Source organism: Xiphophorus hellerii, chromosome 20, assembly GCF_003331165.1.
Source record: "Xiphophorus hellerii strain 12219 chromosome 20, Xiphophorus_hellerii-4.1, whole genome shotgun sequence".
NCBI lineage: Eukaryota > Metazoa > Chordata > Actinopteri > Cyprinodontiformes > Poeciliidae > Xiphophorus > Xiphophorus hellerii.
This window is the reverse complement of record NC_045691.1, coordinates 17,307,320-17,330,017: the sequence shown is the minus strand read 5'-3', so window position 1 is coordinate 17,330,017 and position 22,698 is coordinate 17,307,320. Positions and strand designations below refer to the sequence as shown.

At 36.5% G+C, this 22,698-nt stretch overlaps 2 protein-coding genes across 7 annotated transcripts in view; both read right to left on the bottom strand.

Annotated features, from left to right (window-relative positions):
• Positions 1–367: 367 nt before the first annotated feature.
• Positions 368–19,482, bottom strand: slc25a20 (solute carrier family 25 member 20). Of its 6 annotated transcripts, XM_032549360.1 has the most exons (18): positions 19,353–19,482; positions 19,125–19,243; positions 18,103–18,195; positions 17,357–17,484; positions 17,181–17,271; positions 16,974–17,091; positions 15,523–15,595; positions 7,885–7,887; positions 7,439–7,686; positions 7,320–7,352; positions 5,667–5,806; positions 4,967–5,073; positions 4,076–4,229; positions 3,896–3,997; positions 3,737–3,811; positions 3,225–3,290; positions 3,001–3,139; positions 368–650 (listed from the first exon to the last, which is right to left on the bottom strand). In XM_032549360.1, exons 2-18 carry the CDS (start codon positions 19,227–19,229, stop codon positions 526–528), a joined length of 1,800 nt encoding a protein of 599 aa, XP_032405251.1. In that variant the 5' UTR covers positions 19,230–19,243; positions 19,353–19,482; the 3' UTR covers positions 368–525. The 6 variants fall into 6 exon arrangements, with proteins under 6 accessions (XP_032405251.1, XP_032405248.1, XP_032405244.1 ...); XM_032549357.1 differs by lacking the exons at positions 7,885–7,887; positions 15,523–15,595; positions 16,974–17,091; ... (3 more) ...; positions 19,125–19,243; positions 19,353–19,482 and adding an exon at positions 10,900–10,987 and having other exon boundaries at positions 7,439–7,730; XM_032549353.1 differs by lacking the exons at positions 7,885–7,887; positions 15,523–15,595; positions 16,974–17,091; ... (3 more) ...; positions 19,125–19,243; positions 19,353–19,482 and adding an exon at positions 10,826–10,953 and having other exon boundaries at positions 7,439–7,730.
• A 777-nt stretch (positions 19,483–20,259) lies between these two features.
• The window catches only part of nckipsd (NCK interacting protein with SH3 domain), an 11,886-nt gene continuing 9,447 nt past the window's right edge, over positions 20,260–22,698 (bottom strand). The window contains exons 12-13 of the mRNA XM_032549352.1: positions 22,471–22,643; positions 20,260–21,653 (exon numbers count right to left, since the gene is read on the bottom strand). Of these exons, the coding sequence (XP_032405243.1) occupies positions 21,429–21,653; positions 22,471–22,643 (398 nt within the window). The 3' untranslated portion in view covers positions 20,260–21,428. The remainder of the gene's footprint in view (positions 21,654–22,470; positions 22,644–22,698) is intronic.

The window sequence follows — 22,698 nt, the reverse complement described above, 5'->3', positions numbered from 1 at the left end:
ATGTTTCAAGGCATGAATTTTCTAAAAGTTTTTAAAGTCATCAAATGTTAAATTGCTCATCACAGTTTAACATTTTCTCCTTGTTTTGGTTTGATTAAATATAAACATTAAACAACGTAGCATATAGTCCTACATGTTGGAACTGATTTACAAAGGAAAGTTTAGATATTAAATATTACTTTGTGTCAGATTGGTAAAAAAAAAAAAAAAAAACTTTAAACAACCGAGATGACTATATTTTTATGGAAAGTGCCATGAAGAATATCCCAAATAACTTGCTTAAATATTTGTTTCAAAGGCTGATCTAGCGTAAGAAATGGACGAATTCAAGTGTAAATATTTTAAATAAAGCCCAGCCTCACAGCCGTGGTTTTCATGCTATGTTTTATTTCGACGGTAAAACATTATCTTAATAGATTCACACACAGAGAGACTAAAGGGGAACAGTTTGTGCACTAAATGCGCCTCAGAGGGGTCAGAAAGCGGCTACGTCACGTCATGTCACTCGCTGGTTCGGGTCCAGTCCTAGTGTTTCAAATCGTCACTGGAGCCGAACAGCGCCACCAGCTGGTCCTCGTACTGGGAGATGTTCCGCTTCATGATGTCCATGCAGGGACCCAGCAGGCGCTCAAAGGCCTGGATGTCGATCACTGAAAGACAATTTCAGTTTTAACGACCGAAATCACTGAAGTACAGGTGAAAAGTACAGTGCAGTAGAAATACTCCTAAAAGTACATTTTTACAGAAAAGTTACTCAAGTAAATGTAATTGAACCCAACTCTGGATATGTTCACAGGCGGGCAGAGTAGCCAAAGATTATACTTCAGTAAAAGCACCACTACTTTAACATATTTTAATAAAGTAAAAGTAAAAAGTAGCCATCCAAGAAATTACTGAATTAAGACTAAAAAACAGTATTTGGTAAAAAAGTCTATTGAAGTACTGAGTAACTGATGAAATTATCAATAATTTAATAATTAAAAATTACATAACACTTAACAGAAATATAAAGTTAAGTGGAAATTTGGGTATTTTAATGACAATAATTCATATAAGTAACACAAAATGACAAAATCAGGAAAAAAGAAATGTTTTCAAATTACAGTAGTTTCTTTCAATAAAATAATTATAAAATTTGAACTGCAGGTGTGTGTCTTTATCTGTTGACTTTGGTTTAAAGATGTTTGTTCTTCATTCGGTGGGTAGAAAATTTACTCAAGTAAGAGTAGAGATACTTCATAATAAAATTACTCAAGTAAAATAACAAAATACAAATACTTCTAAAAGTACATTTTTTACCAAAAAGTCACTCAAGTAAATGTAATTGAGTAAATGTACCTGGTTACTACCCAACTCTGAATATGCTTATGTGATATTTATTTTCCAATTATAAAACAAGCAACAGAAAAACCTGATTATAAGGAGTAAATCTGGTGTTATTTAATGAAAACGGGAGAATCCAGGTGAAAACATTTCTCTGTTTTTGTGTTTCTGTGATTGAGATGTTTTATTTTTTGACACGCGTTGTGACACGACTGCGCCTGGCTTTGCGGTGAGAGCGCTTGGTCCGGATGGAAGGTCAAAATCTAGAACAGATTTTGACCTTGACGAAACAGATTGATTTTGATTTGTCGGACGTTTTTCCCCCTCCCAGTTTTATGGATGACATTCAGCCAACAACGTTTGCTCTGTGACAAACTGAAAGGGAAGCTGTTTAAAATCAAATGCAAACACAAAAATAACCCCGGTCTAGAACAGTCTTGAAAACGTTCACATTAATGGGATCATATGTGATAAACCAACACAAAGTAGTACAAAAATATTTTACAGATAAAACTCATATTATTTTATTTTGGTTTCGTCTCTACTAGAGCATTTCTGAACAGATTGAATGATGAGAGTCTGTAAAGATGCATTTTGGAGTCTTGGCTTAGGTTCTGTAATTAGATTCGGGTCTGGACTTTGACTGGACCATTCTAACATGCCATCTAAAATCTCAAGTATCTTTTTTTTGCAGGTTTTCTTCCAGAGTTGCTCAGTTTTCTATCCACTAAGACCAGCTCTCCTGTTTCTGCAGAGGAAAACGAATCCCACCTGCCTGCTTCACCATGGAGACAATCTGATTTCATCAAACGTTTTCCTCGCCTAAAGGTTTCATTTTGGTTCATGTGGCCAGGGAACCTAATTTAAAAACTAAGGATAATGTTTTATAACTTGACGTCCCTCCAACTTAATCCTTGACCTGTTTGCTGCATTCCTCAGCAAAGAAAAGTGAATTCATACTGAGGTTAAATCACACAGATCTACACTCAATGTATTTATGTGCGGGGTATGTCAAACTTTGTTTTAATTTTTATTTTTTGTTCCAAAATGTGGAAAACTTCACAATTATGTGGCACTTTGTGTTGGTACATCCCATAACATCCCACTAAAATACTCTGAAAAGTGGTCAAAATGTGACTAAAGTTCAAATATAAAGTTCAAGAAGTATGCATGTTTGTGCACAGCAAGGTAAATAAATAAGTATGTGATTGAAATGAAGCAATAAAAGAATAATAGAAATGTCAGTACGTAGAATTAGAAGGTTCAATAAAAAGAAATGACAGTTTTGAGATTTCACTAAAAACAGTTTAATTCAGAAATGAAGACGCAACGTTTCATTTAGAGATTCGGTTAAAACTCCACCATGTAAAGAAAAGATGCAGATATCTACCAGTTTCTTTTGTGGAGCATCGGATTTCATTTTGGTTTACAAATTAAAAACTTTCACTAACGATGAGCTTGAATCTTAAATATTTACATATATATTCTAAAGCACAATAATTTGCCTCCTCAGTTTTTGTTTTGCGTAGAAGATTAGAGGTACAATCTCAAAATTTCCTCCTGAAAATGAATTTATTGGACTGGATTTTCACTCAGAAACTAAAATCTCTAGAAACAATCCAGGTTTACAAGCATCCTACCTATTATGATAAAATAGATGTTTGGTGTTTAACGAACCTAAACATTTGGTTTCTCCCACAGCGTAGACGGACGCTGCGCGGGGTTTGTTGGTGACTAGCGCCAGCTCTCCAAAGTATTGCCCCCTGGAGCAACGAGCCACTTCCACCTCTGTGTTGTCCTGCTTCCCCGCCTTCGTCTGCAGGAAACACAGAAACACGTCAGGCTGCAGGACTGCTTGTCCTCAAAGCAGACTGAAGATAAATATGGAAAAATGTAGTTACTTTGGTTTTGATCAGTATCTTCACCTCCCCTGATTCCACAATGTAGAAACAGTCAGCTTTGTCGCCCTGCAGTAAAGGAGGACAATCTGTCATAAAGGTATTTAAAATATTGAAACCGATTTAAAACACAAAATCTCACCAAAATTCTTGGGTCTAGTTTTGTAATGCAAATAAATTACTACACTTGGAAATAAGACAAAACTACCTTACAGGTAACTTTTCTGCAACATAGAGGAGCTTGTTTTAAGTCAGTAAGTCCTTAGTAGTGGTGAAAAAGTGCTAGTTTCACTGACAGATTATTTAACTGATAATAAGAGATTTTTCCCTTGTTATCAGTGAAATAATCTGCTAGTGGATCTAGAACTTTATCATCAATATTAAGGAATTATTGACTTAAAACAAGCTCCTAGATCTTGCAGAAATATTACTTGTAAGTTAGTTTTGTCTTATTTCAGGTGTAATAGTTGCGATACAAAACCAGACCAGAGTACTTGGTAAAATGTTTGTTGTACCTGTGCTATGATGCGATCTCCATTGCTGAACGTTCGCGCCCCTAAAACATCAACAATCTTCATCCTCTCAGAGAGCTGAGGTGAAGGAGGAGGACATCATTTATGCCTGATAAATTTGTTGATGCATCTTTATGGGAAGATTGTTTGCTAGCGACAAACCTCGAGACAGTTCAGGAGAGGCACACACTCGATGAAGGCCTCGTACGTCCTCCTCTTCTTGGCGTTGTTTTTCACAATCAGCCTGTGAAACGTGGCTCGATCCTGTCGGGTCAGAAACAGCCTCGTGTGTAACGGAGCATCAGGTGCCTCCATCAGACCGAGGCGGCGCGGTTCACTCACCAGGCCCCACAGAGCGCCCTCCTCTGTCGCTACGATGGTGGCGGCTCGCGGCGTGTTGTACATGAGGGCCAGCTCCCCAAAGCTGCCCTTGTTGTTGTACTTCCCCACACACACGTTCACGCCGTCCTTCGCCACGAAGATGTCGTACACACCTCTGGGATGAGAAGAAAGCAGTACGGAAGAGGATTAGTGCCACCAAAAAGTCTCCAACAAAATTCTGACTTCTTTTCTCAGAATTCTGATATTTTTTCTCAGAAATCAGATCTTTTATTTTCGGAATTCATTTTTTTTCTCAGAATTTATTTTTTTTTATTTTGACTTTTTGCTCAGAATTTGGGCCATTTTTCTCAGAATTCTGATATTTTTTTCTCAGAATTTAGATTTTTCTCTCAAATTTTTTTTTTCTCTCAGAATTCTCAAAAATCAGATCTTTTATTCTCGGAATTCAGGTTTTTTTTCCTCAGAATTTAGATTTTTTTTTTCAAAATTCTGACTTTTTCTCAGAATTCTGAAAATATTTCTATTCAGAATTCTGATTTTTTTTCCACAGAATTCTGACTTCTAATTGTGTTTCCATCCATATCAACATTAATATCCAAGCATGCTTAGGTGTACGTCAATTATGGTGTTAGTATTATTTTGAAAATAATCACATAACTGTTTCTTCCTTGTTGTAGGATTTGTAAAGGTGTAGTGATTGGTAAATTTGAGTTTTAAGACTAAATTTGCCTAATATTGCATAAACTACTTTAAAAAATTTTGATTCTGGGGGGGAAAAAATCACAATTCTGAGATTAAAGTCTGAATTTTTGAAAATTTATGTCAACATTAATATCCAAGCATTCAAATTTATGCATGTCAAATATATATATTTTAAAACCTCTTACTCACTTGTCTATGACGTAGAAATTATCCCCGTCGTCTCCCTGGTCGATGATGTGGTCCTGAGGTTTGACCAAAACCTCAAACATGGCGTCCAGAACTTCAGAGAATTGTTCCTGATGGACAATAAGCAAAACGTAAAAAAGTGTTTCTGCAATTTTTACTGCCAAGCCTTATCTAAGATGGTGTTTCTCTCTTAAATGCTAAAATGCGAGGAGTCTTCGACAACATGAGGCCTCAAAAATAGACACACAAGCAGGATAAAGACTGATGGTCACTTTTAAAGTGTTTTAATATATTAATAATAACAGCGAGTGAGTTCAGAGGAAGGAAAAACTTTGTTTTCTCCATCACTGGGTTTTACAGTAAGTCCAGATCATACAGTAAGCCACATTTACACCCTGTGGTTTAAAAATGAAAAAAATCTCTTCTGAACAGCCGGAGATCTTTAAAATGTTTGTTGCTGCTGCTGTTTGAATAGATCTTCACAATCCTCTTCACTCTTTCCCAACCATATGAAATGAGTCTTCAAAAGATTTTTAACCTGCAACAGTGATTTAGTAACACCTGGCTCTGACATGTTTAGGAGAAAATGTCACGTTTACCTCACATGGGTGTTGCCTCAGCTTGTTTAGCCTTTAATCAAATCCTCTCTGAGCCATTTGCAATACAGATGTGAACGCTGATCTCAGTTTATTTTTATGCTTACCTTCTCCAGAGTCTTGAACAGCAGAATGTCTTTGCACGCGTCCTGAAGCCGTTGGCGCTGCTCTTCTGTCTTGGGATGCACGACCTGCGGCTCGGTGTTGTCGTCCGCATCGTCATCGGGGTCATAAGCTTCTGCACAAACTGCAGAGGAACAGACATGCTTGTTTTTGACGTTTTGTCCTCCTCATAAGTCACAAAAAATTTTTGTTTTTTTTTAAGACTGTCAGAGAAAATAAACAGGTATTTTATTAATACAGCCTGTCTACTGATCACTGGCGTCAATCAAACAATTAGGAGAAACTCTGGAGAACCAGTTTCCTCATATTGTGACCCTAAAATGCTGTACGAGTAAAACAACGACTGCCAGACTAAGAAATTTAATTTCTAACCCTTTAAATGCTCCTGTTTTAGTCCCCACCACCACAAAAAGATGATTTTTTTTTCACCCACATGTGCAAATTTAATGTGGAGAATATAATTTATGTCTGAGGGTGTAAGGAATTGGCAGCGACATTGATTCAGATTAATTTTTATTTTCTGTCACTTACAACTAAATTTTTCTATCAGGGTTGAAAATATACAAGAAATATTCTTTAAAGATTTCTCAAAGAGTCAATATTTACAAACCTATTTCTTAAAATAAATACATTTTCCATCTTCAGTCCTCAAGATACAAATCAGCTGTTTAATCATTTTTATTATTTTTAAACCCCTTATTCTCCAGTTTTGGAAATGTAACTTTAATAAGTCATACAAAGTTATTAAAAGGTCTATTTTTCTATCCCATATATGCAAACTGGTACATTTACAAGACATAACGTTGTAATTTAGTAGAAGATGATGTCGTGAAATGGAAATAAGAATAAGCTAAATCTGGTGCAAATCATCTTTTCTTTTTTTTTTGTTGCACATTATCCCTACTAACACAAAGCAATAAACCATTTTAAGGGGTTTCAACATCAGAGAACATAAAACATCTAAAGTCAAATTATAATGTATTAAAAAAATGCAATTAGAATGAGAGTCAATATCACAGAAACTGCTGAATGGCTCAGATCGCTCCGTTCAGTTTAAAAGGAATAGAAAAAATGCATGAAAAATTAAAATTTGCTTCAAAACACAAAACCTGGAAACTGCACTTGCATCAACAGAGTAAAAAAAATGAATTCAAAAATCACAAACATGAATTCAGGAATAGTTAGGTCAGTCGTAATAAACAATAAACCAATTAATCGCATAATAAATGAAAAGAAAAGTTTCATTTGCTTGATTTATCGTTTTTCTCCTTTCTCTCTCTTTTTACAGACAACTGATTGATAAAAGTCATCAGTCTGGTGTTTTGGTCTCAACTAAAGCTGTTTTTGATAGAAAATGTTGTTTACATGACATGTTGTTTACATGTTGTTTCATGATTCATTATATTTGTTGTTTATCTGCTCCAGTGTTTAAATGTCGATTAGAATTTAAAGTTTATTGATCATTGAGAATGTCTTCTTATATTTTTATGCCATTATTACTAGTACATTACTTGAAAATGGTCTCAAAACAATATTATCGTTTATCGCAATAAGTTCCGGGACAATTTATCGTCCAGGCAAAGTTGCCATGGTGACAGGCCTGGAAAAGTTGATAAACACCGCTGCTGTTCACTGACCTGCGACTCTGCGACTTCTCCCAGTCCTGGCCTCTGAAGAGAGGGCAAAAGGTTAATGTAGCAAACTTTGACTATTCCACACAACCACAGCGTCTGTTAAGTGATGGTGGGACACTCACTGGGAGCCTCCTTCACCTCCTCATCTTCGTCGTTTTCGGTAGATTTGTTTGACGCCGTCTCAAGCGTGACCTCCTTGGCGGCGGGCTTGCTGCTGTTCTTCCTGGCTTGCTGCTCGTTCTTTTGTTTCTCCAGGATTCGTGAGAAATGCTGCACGGCGAACTCCACCAGGTTGGGAGGCCTGCGGCGCAGCACCTCCACCGTGTAGCCCTGGAGCAGCTCCTTCAGGCCGGCCGGGATCTCCACGTTACTCATGATTGCAGCGGCGGGTCAAAGGCTGCGCTGGTTCGACACCTGGGCAAATAAAAAATAAAAACTTCTAGCAGAAGTTAATCTCCTCAGAGCTCAACCTGCTGAAATATGTCAGCAGGTTTGAACCATCAGCACAGAAACCAGTGACTCCTCCTCCTCTAAATCTCTGCACTTTATCGATTCCTTTATTTAGCACAGCCTGCCGGCAAATATCGACCAGCGCTGCCCGCATCATCTGTAATTAAAGGCTGTTCAATGGATTATGTGTCAGAACTTCATGATTTGGAAAAGAGCTGCGCTTTTAACTGCTTAAATGACACCAAGTGATTTATAAAAGTAAATAAAATCGAACAGAAAATGAATGCGCCTCAAAACTTTAAAGATGTCAGCAGCAGTCACACAAAAAAATCAACACATTTGCATTTTTTGCAGACTAAGATTTCTAGATATGAAGTTGTTTTTTAAGTGCAAGTATGAACATTTCCTAAAGAGATCACACATTTTGCTTCAGCATATCGAAATCCTTAGTTTGTGGAGTTCTCAAATTTTTATTTAAAATACCCTCATGTGCTCACCACAAACGATGCTGAATGAAAACCTTGTAAGTAAATCAGATGTCCTTTGTTTCACTGCAAAAGTACAAAATCTTAGATTATTTTTGATCTAGTTTCTAGTGCAAAAATCTTTGCCCACTTGAAATAAAACAAAACTAATTTGCAAGTAACTTTTCAGCCCAATGTAAATCTTGCTTTAAGTAAATAATTACTGTGGATATGTTGTGTTTGTTGATGAAGTCTTTGGATTAAATGCTTTTAAAGGGATTTTAGAGAACTGCAGTAACAATGACCTGCAGATACAGATGGAGGTCAATAGATCACCAATGTCATGTTTTAGAAATTAATAAAATGAAAAGTAAAATAGTTTCTGCATCTTTAAACACCTAAGTGGTTTGACCTGTCAGCCATTGTTAAGCTAACAGTGTAGCATTATGCTTTTAAATTAGCTTGGAAAGCTACACTTTCATCTGGCATTGGTCCTATTATTCTAGCTGAAATATTTAAAAATGTATCTTTGGTCAAAAAAAAAAAAAAAAAAAAAAGCCGCTTTCTTACCTCTAAGTTGTTATATAATTTTTAAAAATAAAGTTGTAACACCCAGCTTTCAGCCCTGACATCCACCATGTGGGGTTTGGGAGGGAATGGCTAAATAATGAAGGAATCACAAGACTCTTCCTAACCTCCTGACTGCGAAGGCAAAAAAAAAAAAAAAAAAACTGTCTTTGAACACAGAAGGATTGTTGAAAATCTGGAGCTTTCACATCAGTTTATCTCCACCCAGGCTGGATGCAGAAGAGAGCAGCCATTCTAAGATTTCTAAAAATATCAAAAACGTCCGAAAACTGGGTGGAAACACAGACCCCTCCTTGACCCCAGTGAAGGTTTGTTCTGGTTCTGATGGCGGCCCAGTAACTATAAAATGACATCGGAAAGAGATTTGAAAACAGAATATCTGTACAGATGAACCAAAAGCCAAACTTTCCGTTTTGGGATTTTGGAAATTAGCTCCAAAGATGGAAGACAGATTTATTTGACCCGACAACTTTCAACTTTCACTAGCATGATAATGAGAAGTTCTGATCAGGAGACAGCATCATGATCGGGGAACCTTTTCATTCTGGTTGCGCTGAATCGTCAGGATGTTTCTGATAGAAACTTCCTGAAGTGATTGGATCTGTAATTTGATCAGTGGCGGTCCCAAAGAGGGCCACGGGGGCCACAGGGGCCCAGAGACTCATGTTCAGTTCATACAGAGGCATCACTTCAATCAAGACATAAATGTAAAATATATATATTAGTGCTGTCAAATGATTTAAAAAAATTCTGATTAATCAGACTCTAGCGTTGTGATTAGTTGCTGTGCTTAACTTTGGAAGCTAGAAATGTAAAAATCTACATGTTTTCAAAAGATGAAAATAAAAAAGCAAATATATTAGTTTTCCAGGTTTTCATATTCAGGAAAGGAAGAATGTTGTTTGAAACGTAATTTAGGAATGTGGACTACAAACTGGTTGTACTTTGGTGGAAGATTAATTTATCGTTACAAAAACTACGCTGCATCTTACCTTGATTTTATCCAAATGTTCATCGTGACGATTTTAAAGCGAAATTTGATTACAGCAGTCCGACTCTCCTCACTCATCTTTTCACTCGCATTTTTGTTTTTTACAAGACCAAGGTGACCCTCCGCAGGAGAGAGAGTCAAAATAGATAATGTGTGAATTAGTAATGCGATTAATCAGCATTATGTAATATTAACGCATTACACTTTTTAGATTAATCGCATACTTTAATGTCGCCACTGCTCCTCTGAAATCCCTTAAACTGCTATGAATTAATGAAGACAAACTTTAATGTCAGACTGGAGAGAAAATAAAGCAGCTGAAGCAACTTTTCCACCAGCAGGCTGGAAAACATTCACACAAACATTTTAATTTGACTAATCTTCCTAAATGTGAAAATGCTGCTTTCAATAAACTGGCCACTATACTTGTTTTATTTATTCAGATTATAATCCAGCAGCTGAAATATAAATACTTGTAGCTTTTTGGACAAGTCTACAGTACCCACAAGTTGCAAAACATTTGTATATATTTGAGTCTTTATGCATATTTTGACCCTGAGTGGATAAAAGAAAGAATCATGGATAAACTCAAACTTGTGCAGCTAATCCTTGATTTCAAAAATGAAGTTTTAAGCTTCATAATTATTCCAGCCTGGCAGAAATGGTTAAAAAATTATTAAAAGACACAAAAGATAATTAATGCCACCTTCACAGATTTATAGCTCAGCAAGATTTTAAGAAAGAAATGCAAAATTATTTTAAGAGGAACTCAGAAAAACTATTTCTTCCTAAAGTGGCTTCTCTCTCTCTGTCTTTTATGTTTTTCTTTTCAAATAAAATAATAAAAATAATTGAAACACTTAAGTTTTTGTGCTAAATTATCACAGGAAGCAATCGAAAACGAAAGCTAAAAGAGTGAAATTAAATTCAAGATGTTTCACATCATTTTTACAAACTTTAAACACATTTCCTTAAAAGACAAAAATGCCAGTAGAATAAGAGATCTATGACCAAACCTTCAAAATTAGACTGTCCAGAGTCAGTCGGTCGGTGTCCAGCATGTTTTAGTTCATTTCCTGGTTCAACTCACCTGGTGGCTCCTTATCGGGCCTCTGCAGAACTTTGACCCGCTGAGCAGATAGTTGGACCGTTTTAATCTGCCGGGTTGGAGCATCTGAAGCTGGCAGGAGACCAACGCTGAGGACAGCCATCATTTAAAGCGGCAGTACCTAAGTTTATATAAACTTTTTTTTTTTTGTTTATTTAAGCATTTGTTAAAACTGTCATTAAGTTGTGACAGCAGAATGTGAGTAAAATAATCAAGCTCCTCTGCCTGCTAAAAAACCTGCAACTTGGTCAACACCAATCAGAGCCAGTAGGAGGATCTTAGCGCTCTCAATCATCCTCATGTGTGCGTTACTCAGACCCTCCCACATTCTCTCTGCTGCGCTACAGCGGGTTCACCTCAACCTAGCCTGTCGTGAACACTAAAGCTAGTTAGCATCACCACTGATGACAATGGATAAACGGTTTTCCTGATACAGTCAGTTGCTTCTCTGCCATTAGCACATTAAGCAGCGCATACCCATGGATGATTGACAGCACTATGACTCTCCTCTGATTGGTTGTTTTTGAGCGGTGCATTGTTGCAGACTGTGAGGAGGCAGAAGAGCTTGATATTTTCACAGATTATGTTTCATTTCTTACTTTTTCAACATATTGTTTGAACAAAAATGTAAAATAATATGCTTTAATAAAAGTTACATACTACAGCTTTAAGGTAAAAGTCTGCAACCTTTACAATCAAAAGGCTATTTTTGATTTTTGTCTCCCAGTTCTGCAGAATTAAACTCATTTAAAGCTGCAAATATTACATAACCTTTTGAAAAAAATGTTTTTTATATAAATATCTTCTGTAGGTAATGTGATTTTTTTTTAAAAGCTACAATTTCTGTTTTTAGATTTTAAAATAAAGTAAAGAAAGAGTAGGATTAGCATGTTTTCTCCTATGTTGATATTTTAGGAAAATTATACAAAAAAATATAACAGTTCCTAAACTAATAAACAGAAAAAAAAATCTAAAAAATATATTTTCTCATCCTGTTGTGAAAATTCAATAAAATAATTCCATAAAGATCACTTTTTTATTTTTTATAGCATTTTAACTCTATAGTTATTAAGAGCTGAAGGTTTGGAGTCTAAAATAAAACAAATCCATTGAAGATTTTTAAAACTATTCTTTAAAAAGAATATGTGATGCAAATTTTAATTTTTTATATTTTTTTCTAAATATTACCCCCAAATTTAAGCATTTACACTTTTTTACCTTTTAGAAAACTAATAAAGAAATTTTATTTGTCTTATTCGCATCACAGCAGATTAAAACTTTTTTAAAAGACTGTTTAGGAAGCTTGTGTGATGAGATTTTTTTTACTCTGGCTTCAAACAAGGAGACAAATGTGTAGAAAGAAGCAGCAGCACTATGGGTTTTCTTAAAGATGGATCTGTTTTATAGCTTCTTTACATGCTGACATGTTATTTTCATTCATTCATTCATTCATTCATTCTTATTGTAGTTGCCATCACATTTTCACATTAGACAGACGGCGTGAAGTGTTGACAGAGTGAAGGAGACGTGTGGCAGACTGAAGGCGCTGGCAGACACCAAGACACACCTGAAACGTTCCCCTGCTACCTGCAGCTAAGAAGAAGTAAGGCACCACATGTTCGTTTCACTCCCTTTCTAGTTAAAAAAACAAACAAAACAATAAAACAACAGAGACTGAAAGGAGCGAGAACATTCGAACTGTCTCTGTTTATGCGTGTGAAGCGGCACCGTTTGAGTCGAGCCGTCGCCTCAGCAGGTCTGCACCGTTCCTCTGCAGCACCAACAAAAACAATCAAGTAATTTACTGGAAATCTGATAAAAATCTCTTCGCTTCACATGATTCTCTCTGTGTGAGAGAGAGATTATTCCTGGCGTTCCCAGAGGAAACCCCTCGGGGGGCGACATCACAGGTTCGGAGCTAACCAGTTCAGAAACTTCATCGCCAACTCGAATCCCAGGAAGCAGGCCTAAGGAGCAGGAGGAAAGACACAGTTTGTTCAGAGCAATGACAAAAAACATCAACCAACATGTCAGTAATGCTCGATAAAATGGGCATAAATGTGGTTAAACGCAGGAGTTTCTGTTTTTATGTCTCAAACACTGAAGCATTTTTCTGAGTTTTCTAGACCTCGACTTACACTCTGTTGTTCCAGTTACTTTTTAAAGCCTTTTTCTTCTTTTTTTTTTTTTTTTTTTTATTATTCAGAGTGGTTATACTAACAGCTTAGTGTGCCAAGCATTTCTATATAGATCTTAAATAAGCCCATTAAGAAGGCTAGCTCTGTCCTAGGATGACCCTAAAATTTGTATTAAACTTGTTTTTACGTCTCAAGCAGAAAACACGTTTTTCTGAAAACGTTTAAATGTTGACAAAAGTAATTTATGTTCACAGCTTTAGACATCAAACTATGAAAGTGTGTAATTAAAAATGGGGAAATATTCCTAAAAACTCTGATTTGTGACATATTTATTAGATTAATCAATAACTTTGTTGCTTATGTTGATTAAACCAAGATGGTTCAATATAATCACTGGATCAATGTGGCTCAAACAGAGACTTCTACAAAAACAAATGTTTAAAAATAAACGCATTTTTATTGCAGAGGCAAAGCCTCAAATTCAGAAGCTTTATCTTGTTAAAACTAGAAAACTTATTAAAACAAGAAAGTTTCTCATTATAACAAGTTTTTTTTACGACATACCACTCCTGAATGTATTTCCGAGCTCTGGGATTAAAACACTTCTGCAGCCTTGATTATAAAGATTTTTTTTAAACTTTATAATTATTTTTGTAGGTAAAAATATGAGCAAACTTAAAAAAGACATGACAGATTATGACCCTTGATTAAATCACAATAAGATTTAGTGACTTTGTACTGGTGGATAATTTTAAGAAACGTAGATTATTATGATAAGACAATATTTCCTTACTGCAGACTACTGATAGAGCAAAGAAAATTACTTTAAAGGACGACTTAGGCAAATAGCACCAGCTAGTGATACATATTTTTACAGGTTTAGCTGTAATAATATTAATTCCTGAGGAAATTATCCGCTCTAATGTTCTTCCGTACAGCAGCTGTTTTACAACCAAACAAATATTAATAAAGACGTTCAAAGCCTCTCTGTGCTTCACTGCACTAATCTGAAAACCAGACTTCAACCTAAATTCATCACCAACATTTGAATTATCCAACAAGTGACTGCCTACATGTCCACGACTTTGTCTTTTCATGACCTTCTACATCTCCAGATGTTCATCCAGCTGCTTGAAGCCTTTTTTACAGCTTTATTAAGCTGAAGATCAAAGCATGGAGACTCACTGCGTTTGCAGGGAAAGCTCTGAGCATGACGGCGTTGAAGCCTTTGTACAGAGAGCCGATGCCTTCCTCTCGGACCAGTTCCCGCAGAACGTCTCTGAAACCGTTGGGATACTTTCCTTCAGGAGCTGACGGAGGGAGAGAGGGGGAGAGATTTGAGGTTCGCCGTGATGCGGCGTGAGATTCCTCTGAAATAAACAGCTGGGTTTTTATTATAGAGGCAGCTTTTCCCCTCAATAAATAAAATTCAAGCATTTTCAAGGTATGCTTTCAAACTTTTCCAGCACCACATTTTGGAGAGAAAAAACAATATAAATTTATTAAAAAAAAAAGAAAAAGACAATTTGATTTCACTTTTATAACATTTACTACTGTTATTAATAATCCCCTGTGATAGTACTCTAATTCTATAACAGGGATGAGGTAAACTAAAATATGACAAATGTTTATGTTTTGAAAGAAAATAGAAATAATTTTGATAATTGTATCCAACCTAAAACAAAAATAAACTGAGTCTAAGTGGATGAATAGAAGCAACATTAAGCACCTGGATAATCTGGATACTTGAATATTCTGAGAAAACAAATTCCCTCACTCTGTTTTCTTCTTCCATATTTTCCATAATCTAATTCTCTAGTTTTCCAGAGAGTAGGAATGCTGTCCGATCAACAATAAAACGAGATTTCCCAGTAAATCAAACATGGACCGTCCCGGGCTGGGCCCAGGCTGGCTGGGCTGAGCTGGGCCGGGCTCGGCTGGGCTGGGGTTGCCAGGTAACAGAGCAGTGTCCATCGATTATGACTTCTCAATCGGGAAGGTTTTGAAACAGCAGATACCAAAAAACATCAACTAGAAAACAGCTAGATGTTTTTTTGGCCTGTTTTTAGAAGCAGTTGAGACCCAAATGGAAGAATAAAAACATGCAAAATGTGAGTTTTGCATTATTTCTTAAGAAAAAAAGATGTAATAGAAAATTCAATGTTATATTATATGTCATACTGAAGTTCGATGTGGGCATGAGCACAGAGGACAGCCATCTGAACGGATAACATTCATATTCTGAAAGAGAAGAACGTCTGAATGTTACGTTTGAAGAAGAAAACCTGTTTGGAAGCGAGACTTGAGGACGTCGGGGGGGATCGCAACGGCCCAGTTGAAGATCCCGGCCATCCCTCCGGCGAACAGAACGCTGGGGATGCTGAGCTCGTTGTGGCTGCGGAGAGAAGACAGCTCGTCTTTCTGCCCGGAGAACTTCCTGTGAGGAAGAGGAAGAGGAAGTCCTCACCTTTTCCCTGCAGGTGTGAGGAGGTTCTTCAGCCACTCGTAAGACATGAAGTACATGCCGCTCGCTGGGACATCTGGGGGGAAAAAAAGCAAAAAAGAGAGTAACATAACCCTAAAACTCTCTGATATGATTTTCCAATCACCTTACAGTCAAATCACTATTTTAAAAGCAAGTTATTTATGACATAATCTAATAGTGACATAAGTGCATTTCAATAAATCTGAATATCCTCAAGAAGGCAGTTTGAGTAAATCAGTTCAAAGAGTTAAATTCTTTACGGTCAGAAATGTATTTTAAGCATTTATTTCATTAAGGCTGCAGTCTTCCCCCAAAACATACAATTTATATTTTAAAAATCTTCTTTATTGGTCTTTGGTCTTATGTGATGTTGTAATTTTCAACTAAGCTAACTAAGTCTCAAAATTGATCACTGAGTGAATTTTCACTTTTTCAATAAAATAACTGGATCCTCAGTTTATCTGCATGAATCTGTATTAAATCAAACGGCTGGAATACATGCAAACAATCAAGCCTGTCGCAATAATCAATGAACAAATTGATCTCTTGATAAATTAAAATGAGCTCAATAACTTCCAAAAATTTGAAGGAAAATTTTGTTTACAGAGACTTTTTAATCCATTTTATTTATAGTTTCAACTCTGTGTGTGTTTTTTCTAGTTTTGTTTTACTTATTGTTTTTGATTGTTGCATTTGATTTTTAATTTTTAAATATCCTCCAGTTCCAGTGTTGAGCTTTCTTTACAAAATTAAAGTTTATTGGTTTTTGAGAGGATGAACGTGTATTATTAAGCTGTTATCAATATACAACTTGGAAATTGTCTCAAAACAACAATCTTTACAATTTATCATCCAGCAAAACTAGTTATTGTGACAGACCTACCAGCAACTCGGGAAGTTGCTAATGCAACTTTATGGGACAAATAGCTGATTTAACAGTGGTGGCTGGTGTTATTCAAAGCATGCGATAAAGATAAGAGGCCTCCAAAGATCCAAGGTCCAAACTGCACTCTGAGGATTGTTACTCTGACACAATGTCACAGTTTCTGAGGACTGAGCTGCTTAGATGGGTTTTTGCTGGACCACATTGTCCATAAGTTGCTAATTCAGCCTCAAATCCAGAGCAGTAGCTGCAGAGATGTGTTGTGTTTAAATTATTAAGCTATAAACTGAAACAGAGCTGTCATTTCTTCTTGACAGATGAGTGTTTCTCCCATCACTCCAACCAAACAAGTTGAAACTCTGAGCCTAAGTTTGCAGATAAGTAAAGATAAGTTTCAGAACCTCGCCCGCGGAAACTGGACACTCCCGTTTCAGATCCCAGCCATGCTCGACCCAATTCCCAATTAACCTGGGTTTTTTATAATCTTTTAAATCTTTTCATATTATAAATGTGGAAATAAAACCAGAGCGTAATCCAAGTGAGGACGAACCTCTCATGAGGGTCAGAGCTGTGCCTTTGTAAATTCCTCGGATCCCAGACTCTTTGTACAGCTGCTTAACGCAGTCCATCGGCCCTGCATATTTCACCTTTCCTGACGATGCCTGAATCTGGAAACTCACACAAAACCTTACTTTAGCCCACATCACTTAACATCATGTTCGAGGTTTGAATCCAGGTCTTAGGAACAGGAACGGACCTGTAGGAGACATTTGATGCGCTCTCCAGGAGTCATGATGGCTGTGGTGAAAACGCCCGATAACATCCCAGCAGCAAACAGCTGTGGATACCTGAGAGGAGAGCAGAAGAAGAAGATGAGGAAGAGCTGCTAGCTGTGGAGTGAACACAACCAGCTCAGGTGAATCAGTCACCTACGTAAGGATATCGTCAGGCGTCCTCTGTTGTAGCTTCTTGCCCAGTCCGAACCCAAAGAAACAGACGGCAAACATGGGCGTGACGCCGATTATTGGGGCTGCCATTCCTTTATAGAGTCCTTTCACACCCTGTGAGGAAACATCAGCATGAGGAGTAAGGACACCTAATTTATTATAATTTATTATAATTTATTAACACTACAATGTCAAATTCTAAAAAAATTTTAAATGTCTGTTTTTTTAACATTACTCAATTACCCAATGTATCATATCTGATATAAGAGAGCAAACCAACAAAATAAAGTAAACCAGGGAATGTTTCAAATTGTTATTTTTTGAAAAACTCTGGCTCTAAATGATTAACTCTATGACATCAAATGTATTGTTTATTTATCCCAGATTGTGACACTTGTTTAACAAAATACATCTGAAGAATTAAAAAAACTCCACAGCGTAGAGTAACTGGAGATCGGATATGTTGCTCAGTGTATTTTACTTTTTTTCTTTTTATTAAAATGTAAACCCATGGGGAATTTTTTTTTTGTCTTACCATATATTACTCCAAAAACCTAATGTATCAATTACAATACAAACAAATTGGAAAATCTTATTGATGTTTCAAAATTTGGGGGTTTTTTTTGTTATGTAAAAGCATTTAGATAACAGTTTAATTACAAAAATCAGGTTTAAAAAAAAAAATTTGTATTGGGCTTTGAAGGGTAAATGAAAATAAGTCTGCATGCTAACCTCTTTGGCTAAAGTCTTTTTAAAACAATCCAAGGTTCCAGCATATAAGAGGCTCTCTCCGGGTTTTGGTTTAGGTTGAGTTTGTAGGCGCACCTGAGAGGAAAGAAGAACATGAATGAATGAATGAATGAATGAATGAATAATTGAACGAACGAACGAACTTTATTAATCCTTGGGGGAAAATTGACATTTCAGTGTCTGTCCAAAGAACAACAACAAAAACAAACAAACAAGTAAACAACATAAGGCATTGGTAAACGGGTGCCTGAGGCTGCAGCCCTTTGTTAGATGAGAAATACATATTTTTCTATCATACAAGAAAAGTATCATTGCAAAAAAAAAGTCTCTTAGTTTCTGCAGGTCTAAGAGTTTTATAACGGCTAAGCTTAGGAAACTTTATGCATGCACCTTGTTAAGGTGTCCCTAAATAAGTATCTGGTGAGAGTTTATTGTACTTGGAGATGAAGGAGATTTTATGTGTGTATAGTATTGTAGCACCTATCAGCAGAAATGTTCAGAAAAATCTGATTATCAACTGAACGATGCATCTCAAGTCTTTTTTAATTTTGTAAATGTGTGACCTTTAGACAGTCTTCATCAGCTACAAACACTGTTTTTTGTACCCTATTCCACCAACATTAAAAACTTTAAGTGATGAACTTAGTGAGCACTTATTCAGTCGCGAAATTCTGATCAAATCCACTTCAAGGAATCTGAATTAATCTGCCTTTTGTTAAATTCAGTCAAACTCCCACATAATTAATGTATGAGACTGAATGAGGTTTCAGGCTTGGCCAGCTCAAGGTGTTGATCTGGTCACATCCCACTTTTCATGCGACCTTTCTATCTGAGCAGCAGAAATCATGCGGCATCTTGAATCTGGGTCAAAGGTTTGCAGGACTGAGACGCTGCAGCCTGTTTTGTGTTTATAGTCAGGCTCTGCTGAACCCGGATGCTCTTTGTTGATCGTTTCCCCAGGTAAAGCGGTGACAAACCCAGACACAACATTTAGCAGTGTTTACTTTGATGGTGTCCAGCGGATGCCCGGCGAAAACCAGGCAAACGCCTCCGAAACCTCCAGCGAAGAAGTTCTTCATCGGGCTGATCGGCTGCGGCTGTTTGGCCATTTTTACTTCCCGCTCTGCAGAGAGAGACAGTGACAAAAACACGACAAAATGTCGCTGCGGGAGGCTTAGATGAGACACGGGGACACAATGAGAGACAATTATAAAGTCCAGACAACACCTCACCTGCTCTACTTTCCCTCTGAGAGAACCGATGAAGGGCTCCTGCTGTCACTGCGGTCTGAAGGACCTTTAACCCACTTTAGCCGGAATGCTTTAACTGTGACACAACCATTTGGTACCAACATCTGTATTGTCCGGGTGGAAACTTTCAGCTGTCTTACAATGTAGATAAATGTATTTTTTTATATTTAATATTACTTCTCATTATATATTTATAATATATTATTTATTTAAAAAAAACAAAGAACTTAACCAATAATCATAGCAGCAGTAAACATACAGAATATACAAATACGTATTTTTTGTTTGTATTTATTACATTATCATAACGGTAAAGTTGATCAAAACCGGTTTATTTATTCTTCTAATGTATTTTGTTTAGTCAACAAGTTATTTTCTCCTGACTTTTTACTGCCATTCGTTGTGTTTTCTTCCTCTTCCTGACGGTTGGTGGTTACTATAGTAACCACTAATAGTTACTATAGTAACCACTAAAAGTTTTTCAGTTATCTGTAACTGTGGTGTGTCTTAGGATCAGATCAGCTGTGTGTTTTCTTTACAATTATTATACTGTATTTGACATATATTTTAGATATATTTGATTATATACAGAGTATTGTGTTATTTTGCCATGTTTTGAACTGTTGTGTTTAATTTTATAACTTAACTTTTTTTGTCAAATCTTCATTGGGAACAATTGCTCTGTATTTTAGCAATGTATTTATTATATTTTATTTAATGTATACAATAAATTCAGTGGGCCTGAGTGTGAGGCAAACAGATAATAAAATGGAAGATGATTGCCTTATTTGATACTGAAGTTATTCTGACAGTTTATTATTAAATCATCTTCATTGTTATTGTCCTATTGTTTGAATTATTTGCTCCTGACCATCACAACAGACAAAAACACTGTTAAAATATAGCTTTATTAGTTTCATTACACGGTTGCAGCGTTTTTGCAGACATTGCCAATCATAAAGATGTTTATCACTCAAACATAAACTTTACACATATTGTAAACAAATACACCATTAGTCAAAGAAATTAATGCTCAGATATGGATTTTAGAGAAAGTGAAGAAGCGTTTCTATTGGAGGAGGACCAGCAACAACAATATGTGAAAAACAAGGACATCAGTCACAACATTGATGCAAGAAACAAGGTAAATAACATAAAAACCACAGTGAGATCATAAAAACGCCTCGGATTTGTCTTTAAGTATGAAATTTTTTCAGCAGGAACACAAGATTATAACTGAACAAGTGCATCATACCTCACATACAGCCTGTATTCGGAACACTTTATCTAAATATGTGAAGGGGTGATTTCTTAAGTCTTCCAAGGCTTTGCATTTTAGGAAAACAGAATAATTATTGTAAGAGATACAAAAGCCAAATGTAGCAGAAGGAGACAAATGCAGCAGAGTTCAGAGAAGCAGAAGCAGCTAACTCAGCCATGAGGTCTGTAGAGATGAGTGTGCTTTGCCTTTCTAAGTCAGGAAGTAAATTTGCTTTAAGTGTAAATATTGAGAGGTTTTATGGCACAAAAAGTCAGGGGTAGAAGTGCAGTAATTATTTAAGAAAATAATACTCTCCGTAACACACAGTAGTTTGGTCCCTCTACGAAGGGAAGCTCGCAAAAGTTTTCTCTCTGGCACTGAAACAAACTACAGATTTGTCTCTTGATATTTTCTCTGAAAACTATTTGGTTTAAGTTAGTTTGGTTCGAATAAGACTCAGCTGTGATTGCAGTAGATTTTATCTGACAAAGCACATGCAGTTAGTCCATATGAGACTCTTATTGCTTTTAAATTCATTTCAAGAGCTGCTTGGCAATTACTTTTGGCTAACTGTAATATGAGTTTTTAATATTCTCAACATCCTTTAAAACGCTAAAGAATTGTCTATTATTTAAACTAACTAACTTGAGAAATGTGGAAACATGCAGAGTGCATCCCTGGAGAGCCTGTTGTTTTTTTCCTCAGCTGGTGCAGAAACCGTCGGTCTTCCAGCAAACCCCACCTTCAGCAGACGGGAGTGAAACTACAGCGTGTGAATGTGCACCACACAGATATGGTCAGTTCTGGTTGTCGTGGATCTGTGGGAACTCCTTGAAGATCTGCTGCACAATTAGCTTATCCATCTGTTTCGCCGTGGCGCTCCCTTCGTCCTCTCCAGGATCTTCCTCCTCCCTGAGAATCCTCTTGAGCGACCCCTGCAGGTCAGAGAGGCGGTGCTGGTGCTCCAGGTAGTCCGTGGAGCGCATTATGGAGTGCATGAGGGAGAGGTACTCCATCCGCAGCTTCAGGAGGAAGAAAAGAGACGATTCAGTTCAATTTATTTATTTTAAGGAGACATGCACATTAATAAAGATCAATTTTATTTCCCACTGGGATCAATAAAGTATTTTTTAATTGATTTGAAAACAAATGTTACCATGTAAGTGATAAAATGGAATATATTCAACACTACTTCATATAGTATGCAAAAAGATTTCAATTAAAGACTTTGTGGCTGTGTGACTTTCAGGAATCAACTATTTTACCACCAAATATAAATTACTTTGAACATATTTTTACTCAAAACTCTTTTGTTCAAATATTCAAAATTGAGAAAAAGCCATGTTCAGCATAACATACTCAACTTTTACAAACAAGAGTCATTTCTGTGAATCCTTAAGATGATGATTAATATTTCTGCATAAACAAACTAAAACTGTGAAGAAAACCTTCCACACTTTCCTTTTCCTATTGATCAAGTCTTATTTTTCTCATATTTTAATGAATAAAACAGTTAAAATGGAAAATATGTAGCTTCTTTAAATACATTTGTCATTGGCTCCTTTGACCAAGGTGAAAATTGCTCCCTCTAGTGGCTCTTTGTAGTATTGGAACCTTGATGATACTAGAATTGAAGACATTTCTCACTTAATTTTTCTTTGGTAAAATTGTTTTTAGTTTGGTTTCATGTGACACAAATTAAACATCAAAAAAGCTGAAATAAAAAGCTTATTTTCCAGCTTCCTCTACTGTTTCCATCAGAACTATACAGAACTATAAATATCCAACAAAACCCTCCTGCCTGCATCTCGGTGCTGCGTCAGCTGCTGAGAGTCTCACCTTGTCTCCGGGAGACAGGTCGGAAATTTGTCGGACGGCGATGTCTATCATCACCATCATGTCGGTGCGATAGAAGATGTCGGCGGTCTCTCGGCTAGCAAAGACATCCTGCAGGAACTTGAGCACAGAGTGAGGTGCAGGTGGCGTGTGTTTGAACATACACACTGGATCCTCTGCAGAAAACAGCAGATTTCATTTAGAAAAACACGTCAGAGCCCATTGGAGAGT

What these genes read in the sequence shown, in the direction of transcription:
- slc25a20 (XM_032549360.1), bottom strand. Translation starts at nt 19,229, where the DNA reads ATGGCCAAACAGCCGCAGCCGATCAGCCCGATGAAGAACTTCTTCGCT. An exon ending in ACGCCTGACGATATCCTTAC is followed by an intron (nt 17,272 to 17,356) that starts GTAGGTGACTGA and finishes CTCTCCTCTCAG; the next exon opens with GTATCCACAGCTGTTTGCTG. An exon ending in GCATCAAATGTCTCCTACAG is followed by an intron (nt 17,092 to 17,180) that starts GTCCGTTCCTGT and finishes GTGAGTTTCCAG; the next exon opens with ATTCAGGCATCGTCAGGAAA.